Source organism: Neomonachus schauinslandi, chromosome 9, assembly GCF_002201575.2.
Source record: "Neomonachus schauinslandi chromosome 9, ASM220157v2, whole genome shotgun sequence".
Lineage (NCBI taxonomy): Eukaryota > Metazoa > Chordata > Mammalia > Carnivora > Phocidae > Neomonachus > Neomonachus schauinslandi.
Genome location: NC_058411.1, coordinates 114,143,074 through 114,156,445, shown reverse-complemented (window position 1 = coordinate 114,156,445; position 13,372 = coordinate 114,143,074). Strand labels below are relative to the sequence as shown.

At 38.9% G+C, this 13,372-nt stretch overlaps 1 protein-coding gene across 2 annotated transcripts in view; it reads right to left on the bottom strand.

The window, feature by feature from the left end:
- Window positions 1-13,372, bottom strand: part of SCAPER (S-phase cyclin A associated protein in the ER) — a 523,695-nt gene that overhangs the window by 72,131 nt on the left and 438,192 nt on the right. For both annotated transcript variants that reach the window (XM_044917799.1, XM_044917800.1), the window contains one exon: window positions 6,018-6,250. In XM_044917799.1, the coding sequence (XP_044773734.1) occupies window positions 6,018-6,250 (233 nt within the window). The remainder of the gene's footprint in view (window positions 1-6,017; window positions 6,251-13,372) is intronic.

Genomic DNA, 13,372 nt, shown 5'->3' with positions numbered 1-13,372 from the left:
GAGCATAGCTGTAGGATGGGCTTCATGGCTGCTTGGGTTCTTTGGCTGGTCAAGACCCGAGGTAATGCTGAGCAGCTGGGCAGGGATGTCAGTTTGCTTCCCTGCCTGGGTGGGACTATTAGAACAGGCTCTACAGCCAGTACAACCTGGTGACTGAGGAACCAAATCAGGCAGAACGGCCAACCAAGCTCCTTGCCCAGATGGGACTATTGGTTCAGCTCTGTGAATGGGCAGAAACGCTGAGATTTCTGCTCAGGAATGCAGTCCACCAGGATTTGAGAGCTGATTGCTGTGAGTATCCCCGCCTCCCCCCCGCCCCCACCTCCTGCCATTCCAGCCCTGTGTGGTTGAGCCCTGCAGATTCCCCTAGTGATCCTGCAGACTTCCCAGTGATCCTCATGAGGCAAAACCCAAGTGGGCCTCCTAGGGAGTGTCCTACAACCCCGGGGGAGCTGTATGTTTACTTTGGGCTCTCTTTTTGCACTGGAGAAACTATAGGCTTAGCGGGACCCTCTCAGTGTAGCACTGTGCCAGTCTGGGGGAGGGGTAATGTGCTCAGAGTGTTAGCTCTTCCTTTTACCCTTCTAATGCAGTTCTTCTCGGTCTCTGAGGTTCAGGGAGGGTACTTCAGCCTCATCCACCCTCAATTTCTGGTATTTTCACAGTAGCGTCTTATCTATGTATAGTTGTTAGTTGGTCTTCTTGTGAGGGGGACTGGAGTTGGCAGGAACCTATGTTGCCATCTGGTCAATGACATAATCAGCTCTATAGTAGAGAACTAAGATCTTATAAACAGAGACCTACCCCAAGGAATTAGCACTGCTCCAAACAAGCAGAAGCATCATCTGTGGCACTGTGCTTCCACTTTAGTACAGGATGGTTGGTAATATTTTAGTGCATTCCATCCATATCTCAGCAAGTTCTGAAGGCTTAAAGTCCAAGATCAAGGGGCTGACAATATTGAACTCCTCTGACGACTCTCTTTGGTTTGCAGATGGCTGCCCTTTTGCTGCCTCTTCACACAGTTGTCCCTCTGTAACGTGCCTAGTGTTCTTAATATATGAAGGCTCAAAAGAATGATGCTGTATAATATTGTGTAAACCTATGATTACTCATAGGTAATCTTTGGGTAGGTCAATTTGGCAATATGGACAAAAACCCTTAATGCATATTCTTTTGACCTAGAGATTCTACTTCTTAGCATTTATTTTAAGAAAACAATCATTTGCAGGGAAAGATGAGCATACAAAGATGTTCTTCATAGTGGTATCTGTAGTAAAAAACTAGAATAAACCTACATGAGTAATAAAAGGTTACTTGAAGCAAATCATTGCTACATAATGAAATACTTGGAAAGCCAGTAAAAAGTAATTTGCAAGTTCCTATTGATTTAGAAAAATAAATAAAAACATGATAAGTAATATGTACAAGTATTACAGTATTTTTTTTTATAAAATAACCACATGTTGTACACCAAAAGCAACCCAGTGATTATCTTTGGGTGGAAGGATTCAAGGTAATTTTTGTGTGTTTACAAAAATACCCATTGTTCTCTTCTGTGTTTTCCAAATTGTTTTTCTCATTGAGTGCACATTACTTCTGTAATTAGGAAAAAGAAGTTATTTTGAAAAGGAGAAACAAGAGAGAAACAGCCAAGCCATCTGTTATTGCAAGAGAACCTGGACACTTAAAGACACAGCAGTAGAGTGAAGGTGATAAATCGGAGAGAGTGACAAGGCAGAATCAATAAGTAGTAAAGACTGACTTGAATATTGGTTTGGTAAAGGAGTCTCTGAGAGGAGTCTGACAATGCTCAGATTGCTGGCTTAAGTAACTGAATGGGATATTGGTGCCACCGATAAGGACAGAGGACACAGGAAAAGGGGTTCCTCTCGGTGGAAAGATTATGCGTTCAGTTTTAAACTTGTGGAGCCTGACATGCCTATGCTACCTCCTCATATGTGGCTAGGGTTTGTTGGCTAGCAAAATGCTAAAGTACAGTTTTATAACTTCTTGAATAGATGCCTTACATTTGATAACTTTTGATTCCAAAGACTGGTATCAGTGACTTGGACTTATTTATTTGCCTTTTGGTTGTACAGTTTGATTTTTCTGTTTTGAGAGATAAATATAAATTTCTAATTGGATATGATGAAAAGAATTGTGCTTCAGCAAAAGACTTCAAAGAGCCCAAGCAACCCGTAGAAGAACAAAGACGGAGGCATCACCTCCTGATTTCAAACTATAATACAAAGCTCTAGTAACCAAAACAGTATGGTACCAGCATAAAGACAGACACATAGACCAATGGAACAGAACTGAGAACCCAGAAATAAACCCATGCATCTACAGTCCACAAATATTTGACAAGGGAGCCAAGAATACTCAATGGGGAAAGGATAGTCTCTTCAATAAATGGTGCTGGGAAAACTGGATAGCCACTTGCAGAAGAATGAAATGGGATCTCTATCTTCCACCACTCACAAAAATGAACTTGACAAATATAAGACCTGAAACCATTTAACTCCTAGAAGGAAACACAGGGGAAAAACTCCTTTCAGTGGACTTGGCAATTCTTTTTTGCATATGATACCAAAAGCAAAAGCAACATAAGGAAAAATAAAGAAGTGGGACTACATCAAACTTCAAAGTTTCTGCACAGCAGAAGAAACAATCAACAAAATGAAAAGGCAACCTATTGAATGGGAGAAAATATCTGCAAACTATATGTCAGATAGGGGTTAATATCCAACATACATAAGGAACTCCTACAACTCAATAGTAAAAACAAATAATCTGATTAAAAAGTGGGCAAAGGACCTGAATAGACATTTTTCCAAAGAACATACAGATGGCCAACAGGTACAGGAAGAGATGCTCAACATCACTGATCATCAGGGAAATGCAAATCAAAACTACAATAAGCTACCCTGTTGTACTCCTAGGAATGGTTATTATCAAAAAGACAAGAGATAATTTTGGCAAGGATGTCAAGAAAAGTGGACCCTTGTACACTTTTAGTGGGAATGTACATTTGTATGGCCACTGTGGAAAATAGTACGGAGAACAGAACTACTATATGATCCATCAATTCCACTTCTATGTATATATCTGAGGGAAATGAATCACCATCTCAAAGAAATATCTGCACTCCCATGTTCACTGCAGCATTATTGAGAATAGCCAACACATGGAAACAATTCTAAGTGTCTATCAATGGTCTATCAATGGATGAATGGATAAAGAAAATATGGCATGTGTGTGTGTCTTTGTGTGCGTATAATGGAATATTATCCAAAAAAGGAAGGAAATCCTGCCATTTGCAACAACATTGATGGACCTTGAAGACATTATGCTAAGTAAAATAAGTTAGATGGTAAAAGACATATACTGTATGATGTGTCTTACATGTAGAATCTAAAAAAGCTGAACTTCTAGAAATGAAGAATAGAAGGCCTGGGGGCTAGGGGAAATGAGATGTTAGTCAAGGGTACAAGGGTAGAAACTTCCATTTGTAAGATGAATACGTTTTGGGGATGCAATTTACAGCATGGTGACTATAGTTAACAATACTGTGTCATGTACTTGAAAGTTGCTAAGAGAGTAGCTTTTAAATGTTTCACCACACACACATAAAAGGTAATCACGGGAGGTGATGGAGGTGTTAACTAACCTTATTGTGGTAATTATTTGCAGTATATCTGTATCAAATCATCACATTGTACACCTTAAACTTATACATTGTTATATGTCAACCATATCTCAAGAAAGTTGGAAAAAATAGAATTGTGGAGCTTCAGGGTTGGTCCATTTCCTGAGCAAATTTCAAATAAGTGTTTTTTCAAATTGCAATCTGCTTCTATCCTACAAACAATACTGCTTTCATAGAACTGTGCTAAACACTATAACTGCCAATATTTTCACTTTATAGAAAAAAGTTCTGATTTTTGACAGCCAAATGATAATATTTGGATATTCTGTTAAAGGTCTTTTTGTTTTTGTATCCCAGGACCTTGTATGGTGTCTGGCACAAACTGCTACAGGTGACCTTTGCAGGAACTGATAAATATTTCTGAGAATCCCTTAGATCTAGACACTTGACCAAACCATGTAAAATAATAAGGACTGGTATTACCATCTTTGTTAAAAATCCTCTTGACTCTTTTATGCCAGATGAGGAGAAGAAGGAGACACATGTCAGTGTGCTCCGCTCCAGCTCTACTTCCGGACCGCAGGCCAGAGAACAGCACCAAAGACTGTTGGAACTCTCTCTGCCCAGCTTTACAACTCTACAGATAGAAACTGACAACAAATTCCCAGGTTATGATGGGGAGTGGGGTGAGATCTCTTGTCAGTATATCTGAGGAGGTGAGAAAGCAAGCATGGAAATAATTAGACATGTTCTGTTTGCTTCATTAGGCAGATCTAAACTACAGTTTGTGGTTCTATACATAGCCATCATGAAGCCAACTAACAATGCATTATATATAAGAAAACAACCTTCACCAAAAGTGGTTCAAGTCAGAGAAAGAGCAGCAAAGTTTCATTCTAAAGGACTGTGATTATCCATCATCCTTTTTAAGTTACAAGAAATTTGGTTTGGCAGATTACCAGTTATTTTTTTCCCCAATACCTTCCTCCTTTATGAAGGATCTAGTAACTATAATAATATATGTGAAAATGTATGTACTTTCTCCTGGAAAGCCCATTAGAATTACACTGAAGCCTTTGGCTGGTCCTTCCACCTCATCACAGCCGAGGTATGGACAAGAATGCAGGTTGCTGCATCACACGGTAGCCCAAGGGAGAATGCTCGAACAGAATGGCATGTATCAGCAAGCAGAGAGGGCTAGGTTCTACAGTGACCTAAGGAGATGGGGAAATTGAATGGGATCAAGCAACTGAGAGAAAGGTCAGGGAGGGTAAAAGTCAAGTGCTTTAAGATAAATGGTTGTGAACCCAAGGGGCCTAGTACTCTCTAGCAATAAATATGCTTGGGAAAAAAGGGCAGGCAGATGGAAGGGAAAAGTGAACAAAGTAATCAAGGGTAAGAAAGATATCAAATGAAACAACTGTTCTCAAGAAAGCACTAGAAAAACCAGAGGAAATTTATGAACTCTTTTGAGGCAAATGCAGAAGAGGACATTCTCTTTTCTCCTATTAACCTACCACAAGCTTCAGAGCAACAAACTGCATGGATTTTGGAAACCAGAGATCAGTGCTGATCACAGAAAAGTTACTGATAGGTGGGGTAAGTAACTGATTAACACTAAATGGAATCCTGTTGGGAAATTAAATGTCCTACCTGATTCAAGATTCATGAGGGAAAAAGAGTTCAGATGTCAGAATAGGAGTAAATTTCCCTGGAGAAAAGGTGACCTTTAGAAGTGAACAAGGTTGACCTTGAACAGGTGTCAGAAATCACTACATTTGTGTGGTGGAAAGCACACAGGTTTTGGGAGTCCAGCTAGACCTGAGTTTTGATCTCAAATCTCCAACGTACTTTTAATTTATTTATTACATAAACTTAGGCAAAGCACTTAACCTCTCTGAGCAACTTCCCCACCTACAAAGTCTGAATTAGAAATCCTATACCTATAGAGCTGCAAAGCCTCTATTACCATACCATATACATAATGAATGCTCCGTAAATGGTAGCTATTACTGTTTTAAGTCTGAACCAAAATTAAAACCAGAGATGACCTGAAATAGGGGAATTCTCAGAAATTCTTGAGTTGGGAAATAGTTGACAGAAAGAAAGTTATAAAAGCTTGGACACTATATATTCTAACATCAAATATCTAAATATCAAGAATGACAGATGAGCTCTAACTGCATTGCTTTTCATTAGTAGGACTTTTCTTCTCTGTTGTACAAAATGTAGTATATTTTCCACCAAGAATTTATGGATGGTGTTGTGAGAACCAATGCCATCACATGGGCCCTGAGATTTAAATAATTTTAATATAATATTTTTTTAAAGAAGAAGAAAGTTTGAAGAAATCTAGCAATTTTACCTGATGAGGTCCTGAACTCGACTGTTAAAAGCATCACCTTGTGAGGGTTTGTTTTTCATTTCCTGTGTCGATATTTTTGGTGTAGCTGGCCGGCTGTTTCCATCTGGTCGATTGGCAATCAGGCAGCTAAAAACCACAGCACTGACTTTGAGAAGTCCAGTTGTCAAACCTTCAAAAACTTGCTTATTTGTATTTCTTCCCAAAATAGCATTATTTTCATCAGGAACATAAACCTAGATAGAAAAAAATATAGTAATTGTATTTCAGTAAAACCACCAGAAATGGACAGAGATAATTTGGAAACTTTCTGGAATCCTAAGTAATTTTGAAATTGTAGAGGTGGCTAGCTAAATGTTTAGGTGTTGGTTCTGAAGTCCGGCTGCTGAGTTCAAGTCTCAGCTTTGTCCTTGCTAGTTGAGCGACCTTGGGCAGGTTACTACTTCCAAGCTTCATTTTCTCCTTTATAAAACAGGGACAACGACAGTGCCTATATCTTAGGGTTCTTGTGAGGATTAAGTGAGCTAATCCACATAAAATGCTTAGCTCATGCCTAGGCATCTAGTAAGTACTCAATAAATATTATTTATTCAATTGAATAAATTATATTAAAAATTTGTATGAGCCCAGAAAATGAACCAAGTGGTAAACTGACAGCAGCACTGTTTTCTTGTTAAAGTGAATGCTAAAAATATCTAATCTAAATTTCTCTATTAAAATGAAATTTGTATTTCTTATCACAAAATGGCAAAACAGTTTTTTCCTAATATATAGGATCATATTTGGCTATCTTTGTGTATAGTTTACAGGAAGTAACATGGTTAAAAGTTGGGACTAGGAGTTAGAACCTGGGTTTGTAATTGCAGCAGTAAATCAACCTGTGTAAATTCTGAGAACGATGTCTGGCACATAGGTAAGTCCCACAGACGTGTTATCTGCTACTACACTGCTACTCTTACTATGATTCTGTTATTGCCAGGAGTAAATACTACTGCGTATGAACATCAGCTCTCATAGAGAAGGATGACTTCAGAAGTACAAGGGTTAAATATATAATTACCATGCTGGGAGCTCTGTGCCCTTGTTCTGCGATGCTGGCTACTTAAAGGCTTACTCTTCCCAGGAAGAGGAGGGGCTGCCTCCTGAAGGCCTTACTACCAAGAAAGGGGCAGAGACAATAGGCTAAGGATGGGAAGAAAGGAGGTCTGGACTTGGAATCAGATGGTACTATATTCAAGATCCAGTTTTTCTTCTAGCGGATTACATAACTTTAATAATTTTACATTTCTGAGATATAGTTTCTATAGCTGCCTACCTGCTGGGACTACTATAAAGTTCAAATAATAAGAAGGGGAAAACACCTGGCGAACTATTACACTTGACAAATGCACTTAGTAACAATCAGCCTTTGCTTATCCTCACTCTATACCTGCACCAGTTCTATCAGAAGATAGAGGAACAAATGACCACTTGGATTTAAAAAGAGGATCTTTATAAACACAAGCAAATGTTCCTTCCATTCCTTTTGTTGTTGTTAATGTAGACATTCCATGAAAATCACTTTTCTGAGAATGGCCTGTTTAAGACTGTTGACCATAAGTTATCTCTGACCACTGAGCCATTCTGAAGCCCAAGTAATTAGAGTAGAATATTTCTGCAGTGTGTGCTCCAGTTAACTGGTGAAAGTTCCCTTTGAAACTCTATAGCAGTTATAAAACAGTCACACAAACCTCTTCAGGTTGTGACTAGCGTAACCTAGCCTGTCGCAATACAGAAGGTGGTATATGACGAATGGAGTTCGAACCTAGGATTTCTATATAGGTTGGAATGAGCAGGTTATGCTGCAATGAAACACTCCTCAAAAATGTCAGTGGCTTCAAACAATAAAGCTTTATTTTTCATTCACATGACATGTCCATGTCAGGCTGCCTGAGGCTCTGCTCTGCATCCCTGTTGTCCTTACTTTGGAGCCCAGGTGACAAAGCAACCACCATTTATAGCAACAAAGACCAAAAGAACTTTCTGAGATAATCAAAGTGTTCCAGTCTACACTGTTCTATATCTGCACTAGTCACATGTGGCTTTTGAGCACTGGAAATGTGGTTAATGTGACACAGGGACCGATTTTTTAATTTCAATTAGTTTTATTTTAATAGTGGCCAGTGTATCAGACAGTACAGAGCACTACAGGTCACAGTGGCAGCGAAGAAAAAAGATCTCTGCAAGGTCCTGCATCAACATTAAATGCATTACTTGAAAGTGACACCATTTTGCTCACACCTTACTGGCTAGAAGTAATCACATAGTCCAACCCAACCACCAGGGTGCCAAGAAATGTCATCCTACTATGTACTTGGAAAGAGGGAGAGAAGCAGAACATTTGGTCCACAGTACTATTGACTACATGGTTTTGTTAGTTCCATTATGACTATACATATATTATTTATAGTTAAGCTATTTAGCATATGATGATTATATTTACTTTCTTATACAAATTTTTGGTTTTAGTCAGGTAACTTTTTTTGTATGCTGAATTTCCTATTTATCTGTCATTAATTGTCAACCTTTCTGGTTAAAGTGGAATTTCCTCTCAAGTTCAAACACATCAGGGATTGTTGGTTCTTTTTAGCCTCCTCAGTGGAGACATTCTTCCTGAAACCTACCACACCCCTGCACTAATCTGGCCTGCTTGCTCTGTAAGCCCACTACAGGACTCTCATTTTGAGATTGTCCTTCATCTTCATCTTAAGAATTCCTCCCACCCCTTCCTGGGTTAGATTCCCTTTATTTCTTGGATTCCACGTCTTCCTTTTCTTCTCATTCTCTCATTTTGTTGAGGAATATTCCAACAACTTCCTTAGAAAGGGTGCAGCGCTGGGTGTTATACGCAACTAATGAATCATCAAAAACTAATGATGTACTGTATGGTGGTTAACTTAACATAATAATAATAATAAAAAGAAAGGGTGCATGGGAAAGAAAAATTTTGAGACCCGTGTGTCTGTAAATATCTTTCTTTCATCCTTATACTTGATTGTAGTTTGGCTGAATAGAGAATTCTTAGTTGGAACTACTTTTCCTTTGGAGTTTTGAAAGACTGCTCCCCTGTTTCCAACTTCAAGCACTGTTAAAAGGTCCAGTCTAATTCTTAATATTTTTGTACATGGCCTGTTCCTTTCTGGGAACTTTTAGGAACTTCTTATCCCTGATTTCCTGTGTCTTCGTATAGGTCACTTTTTTTTTTTTTTGGTGTAAAAACTCAGTGGTCTTTTTAATCAGAAAACCACGTTTCACTTATGGGGAAATTTCTTGCATTATTTCTTTACTAATTTCCTCCCATTCATTTTCTCTGTTGGACTTTGGTCCTGAACTGAGCGTGTAATTTTCTTATATTTTGTTTTCTCCTGCCTTTCATCTCTTTGTTTTTTGTCCTACTTCTTAGGTGATTTCCTTAACTTTATTTTCCAGTCCTTCTACTAGGTTTTTCATCTGTGATATTTCTAATTTTCAGGAGCTCTTTTTTTTTTTTTAAAGATTTATTTATTTTTTTGAGAGAACGAGAAAGAGCAGCATGTGGGGGGGAGGGTCAGAGGGAGAGGGAGAGAGAGAATCTCAAGCAGACTCTGCACTGAGCACGGAGCCCCACGTGGGGCTCACTCCTACCACCCTGAGCCGAAACCAAGAGTTGGACACTTAACTGACTGAGCCACCCAGGCGCCCTAGTTTCAGGAGCTCTTTTTGGCTCCCTATATGTTTTGTTTTTATAGTTTTTTGTTTTATGGATACAATATTTCTCATCTCTGTGAAATTATACTTTTTTAAGATTTTATTTTGTTTTCTACATGGTCTCTGTCTCCTTTGAGTTCTTTCTCTGTACTTTAGATTGTAAGCTTTCCTTAAATATGTGGTCATGTGGGGCTTTCTGCTCATACTCAAGACTGATACATACAGATTACTGTATCACAATCTTGATCCAATCATAAGCTGGATACAAACTCTGTGTGAAGGGCTTCAATTTGGGTGACTAAACAGAGACCTAGCTTTCCCAGTGAGGAATCCCAAATATTAGTATTTATATGTCTGTTCTCCCAGGAGAGTTGGTTTCATAAGAATGAAATCCTGTATCTTCCAGGCCTGGAGTATATAAGATGGGCTGCCCATTTTTGCAGAGATTCATAGAAGAAAGAGGCTGAGTGGCTCATTATTTAAGGAATAGATTTTTCCTAAATCATTTTGTTTTTGTATGACTTTTTGTGCCTGTAGATGGTATCCCCATGCCTGTAGTAACTTTGGTTCAAACTCTTGTCTTCTGCCACAGTTGCGGGGAGGAGGCTCTTGGCTCTACATATGGCAGATGAAATCCAGGGCAGCTAAACTGCCTCTTATTTATTTATTTGAAAGATTTTATTTATTTATTTGACAGAGAGAGACACAGCAAGAGCAGGAACACAAGCAGGGGGAGTGGGAGAGGGAGAAGCAGGCTTCCTGCCGAGCAGGGAGCCTGATGTGGGGCTCAATCCCAGGACCCTGGGATCATGACCTGAGCCGAAGGCAGATGCTTAACGACTGAGCCACCCAGGCGCCCTTAGTTATTTATTTTTAAGATTTATTTATTTATTTATTTGACAGAGAGAGAGAGAGAGAGGGAATACAAGCAGGGGGAATGGGAGAGGGAGAAGCAGGCTTCCCGCTGAGCAGAAAGCCCAATGCAGGGCTTGATCCCACCCTGGGATCATGACTTGAACTGAAGGCAGATGCTTAACGACTGAGCCACCCCCCATAAACTGCCTCTTATTTAGACTGCCAACCAATTACCCTCTTTCCAGCCCCACTTTCATCCTCATCTTCTGAGAAACCTGGTGACTCTAATTCTTGTGCCTTCTGGAGTTCTGTGGCACAAATTTTCTCCTGACATTTTTCTTCCTGTTAATTTAGGTTTTAGCTTTCAGGTAACTGTCTTTCAACTATCTGCTTTCCAGATTAAAACATATTTGCTTTCCTTTTCTTCCCATTTTCTTTGTTTTTGAGGATTCAGGCCTGTATCTATCTACTGTAATATTAGCAGTGCCCTCAGGCAGAGAAAATGTAACTTGTGTGTTCAAATTGGCCACATTTTAAAATTAACTCAATAAATCCACCAAAAACACAACTTTCTTTTTTCTTTTATGCACTACAGAGAGAATATGAGAAATACATTTCTGGGTAATGTCAGGTTTCTCCATCATCACAAATTTTCATAATCCTTTCTTTTCGAGAAACTTGTACTCATTTTCATCAGGTATTTCAAATAAAACACTATGCATGTGTATTTGGCAATCTTTCGTTTAATTAGAAGTACTTTATCCACAAATTGCATCTTTAAAGAATATAGTTGAGAATTAAGAAAAAATAAAATCTGAGATACCAAAATTAGTGTCATTTATTTAATCACTTGCTTATCTGATATTTGCATATCTACTATGTAAGTGATCAAGGGATCAGAGTGATGTTCTGTTCACCTTAAGGGTCATTCAGACCCCAGAGACTCTGATTTTACAAAAAACTGTAACAAGCTGTGGTTTCGTGGTTTATAGAAGAACAGAAAGAACAATATAAAAGAGAAAAGTGGTGACCATTTTAGAAACAGGCAGTAGCAAAATGTGACACCAATTCTGGAAACACAAGAAAGGACATATATGAGTGCAAAAAGGCACTTCAATGTGAGACTCAGTTATTTCTACAACTAGCTCATCTTTATTTCTTCTGATATTATTACTTACTATATATCAGTGTAACTGCTTATGCTCAAAATGACAACCTAAAGATACCCCCCCCAAAAAAGGGGTATGAGCCATACTCACTGGGAGGGGGGTAAGAGAAGGAAGGATGGAGATTAACATCTATGAGGTTTTTCTACTAAGCCAAAAATGCTTAAGCATTTTTCTTATATCATCACATTTAATTTTTACAGATTAATAATTCAAGTTCAGAGATACCGAGGACATGCTAGTTAACGGAAGGTCTGGGACTTGAACCTGAGTTTATTAGACTTTAAAGCCCATGTGCTTTCGGGGCGCCTGGGTGGCTCAGTCGTTAAGCATCTGCCTTCAGCTCAGGTCATGATCCCAGGGTCCTGGGATCGAGCCCCGCATCGGGCTCCCTGCTTCGCGGGAAGCCTGCTTCTCCCTCTCCCTCTCCCACTCCCCCTGCTTGTGTTCCCTCTCTTGCTGTGTCTCTGTCAAATAAATAAATAAAATCTTTAAAAAAAAAAAAAGCCCATGTGCTTTCTCTTATCCCACACTGACTTCCTCTCATTGGGTACCTCTTTTACTGAGGATTCTGTAGAATCTCTGTCTTTGGTGGAGGGAAGTGAATATTGGTCATGGGCCAAACACTGTTTTTCTGATGCCTCTACCATTAAAAAAAAAAAAAAAGAAGAAGAAGAATTCTATAAGAGCTTTATCTTGGCCAAAGGGTAAGAAAATATTATATTTAAGGGTTGTTGGGATAATTCTGGGTTAAATGTACTAATCTCATTATTCAGAAACTGTCAATGTGGTTTGAGCATCAAATGTCACTTCTTCACTGGCCCTAAGAAAATAAGCTCAGTGTAAAGTAAATCAGATATATTTTTACGATATTCTTATATTCTCTGTCCACCAATGACAACTTTTGATTTTCTATTTCATTGGGGAGTTCTACTTAATTTTAGAAACACCATTTGGCAGTTTCTCATAAAGTAAACACAAATTGAAAAACTTCTCAACAATCTGGCAGTTAGATGAAGAACCTTATGGCCTGCAGGAGCCAAGCTTCCCTTGTTAGGCTTGCTGCACTGAATCCTGGGACTTCAGACCTAGGTCTAAAGGCCCTCACTGTACTGAACAGTCTTTTACTTTCTCCCCATAATTTTCTAGTTTCCAACAGTCTAAGTTAGCCTGACATTCAGTTCAGTCCATCATATTTTTCCATAGAATTCTGTGCATGTATATGTGTGTTTTCTCATTAGTATTGATCCCTTCACTGCTGAGAACAGACTTTTCTTTTGCTTGTAATCTTTGGTGAAGTCTTTTTTGGTCTTATCAGGACATTTTATTCAAATGGCCATAGAAATTTTCCTTATCCTTCAATATATAGATTTTTCTTTTGCAATGCTTTAATAGGAAACCAATGTTTCATCTAGGAAAGAATAATTTTCTTTTTTTTTTAGGATTTTATTTATTTATTCATAAGAGACAGAGAGAGAGATAGGGAGAGAGAGGGAGGCAAGGCAGAGGGAGAAGCAGGCTCCCCGTGGAGCAGGGAGCCCGATGCGGGACTCGATCCCGGGATCCTGGGATCACAACCTGAGCTGAAGGCAAATGCTTAACCAACTGAAC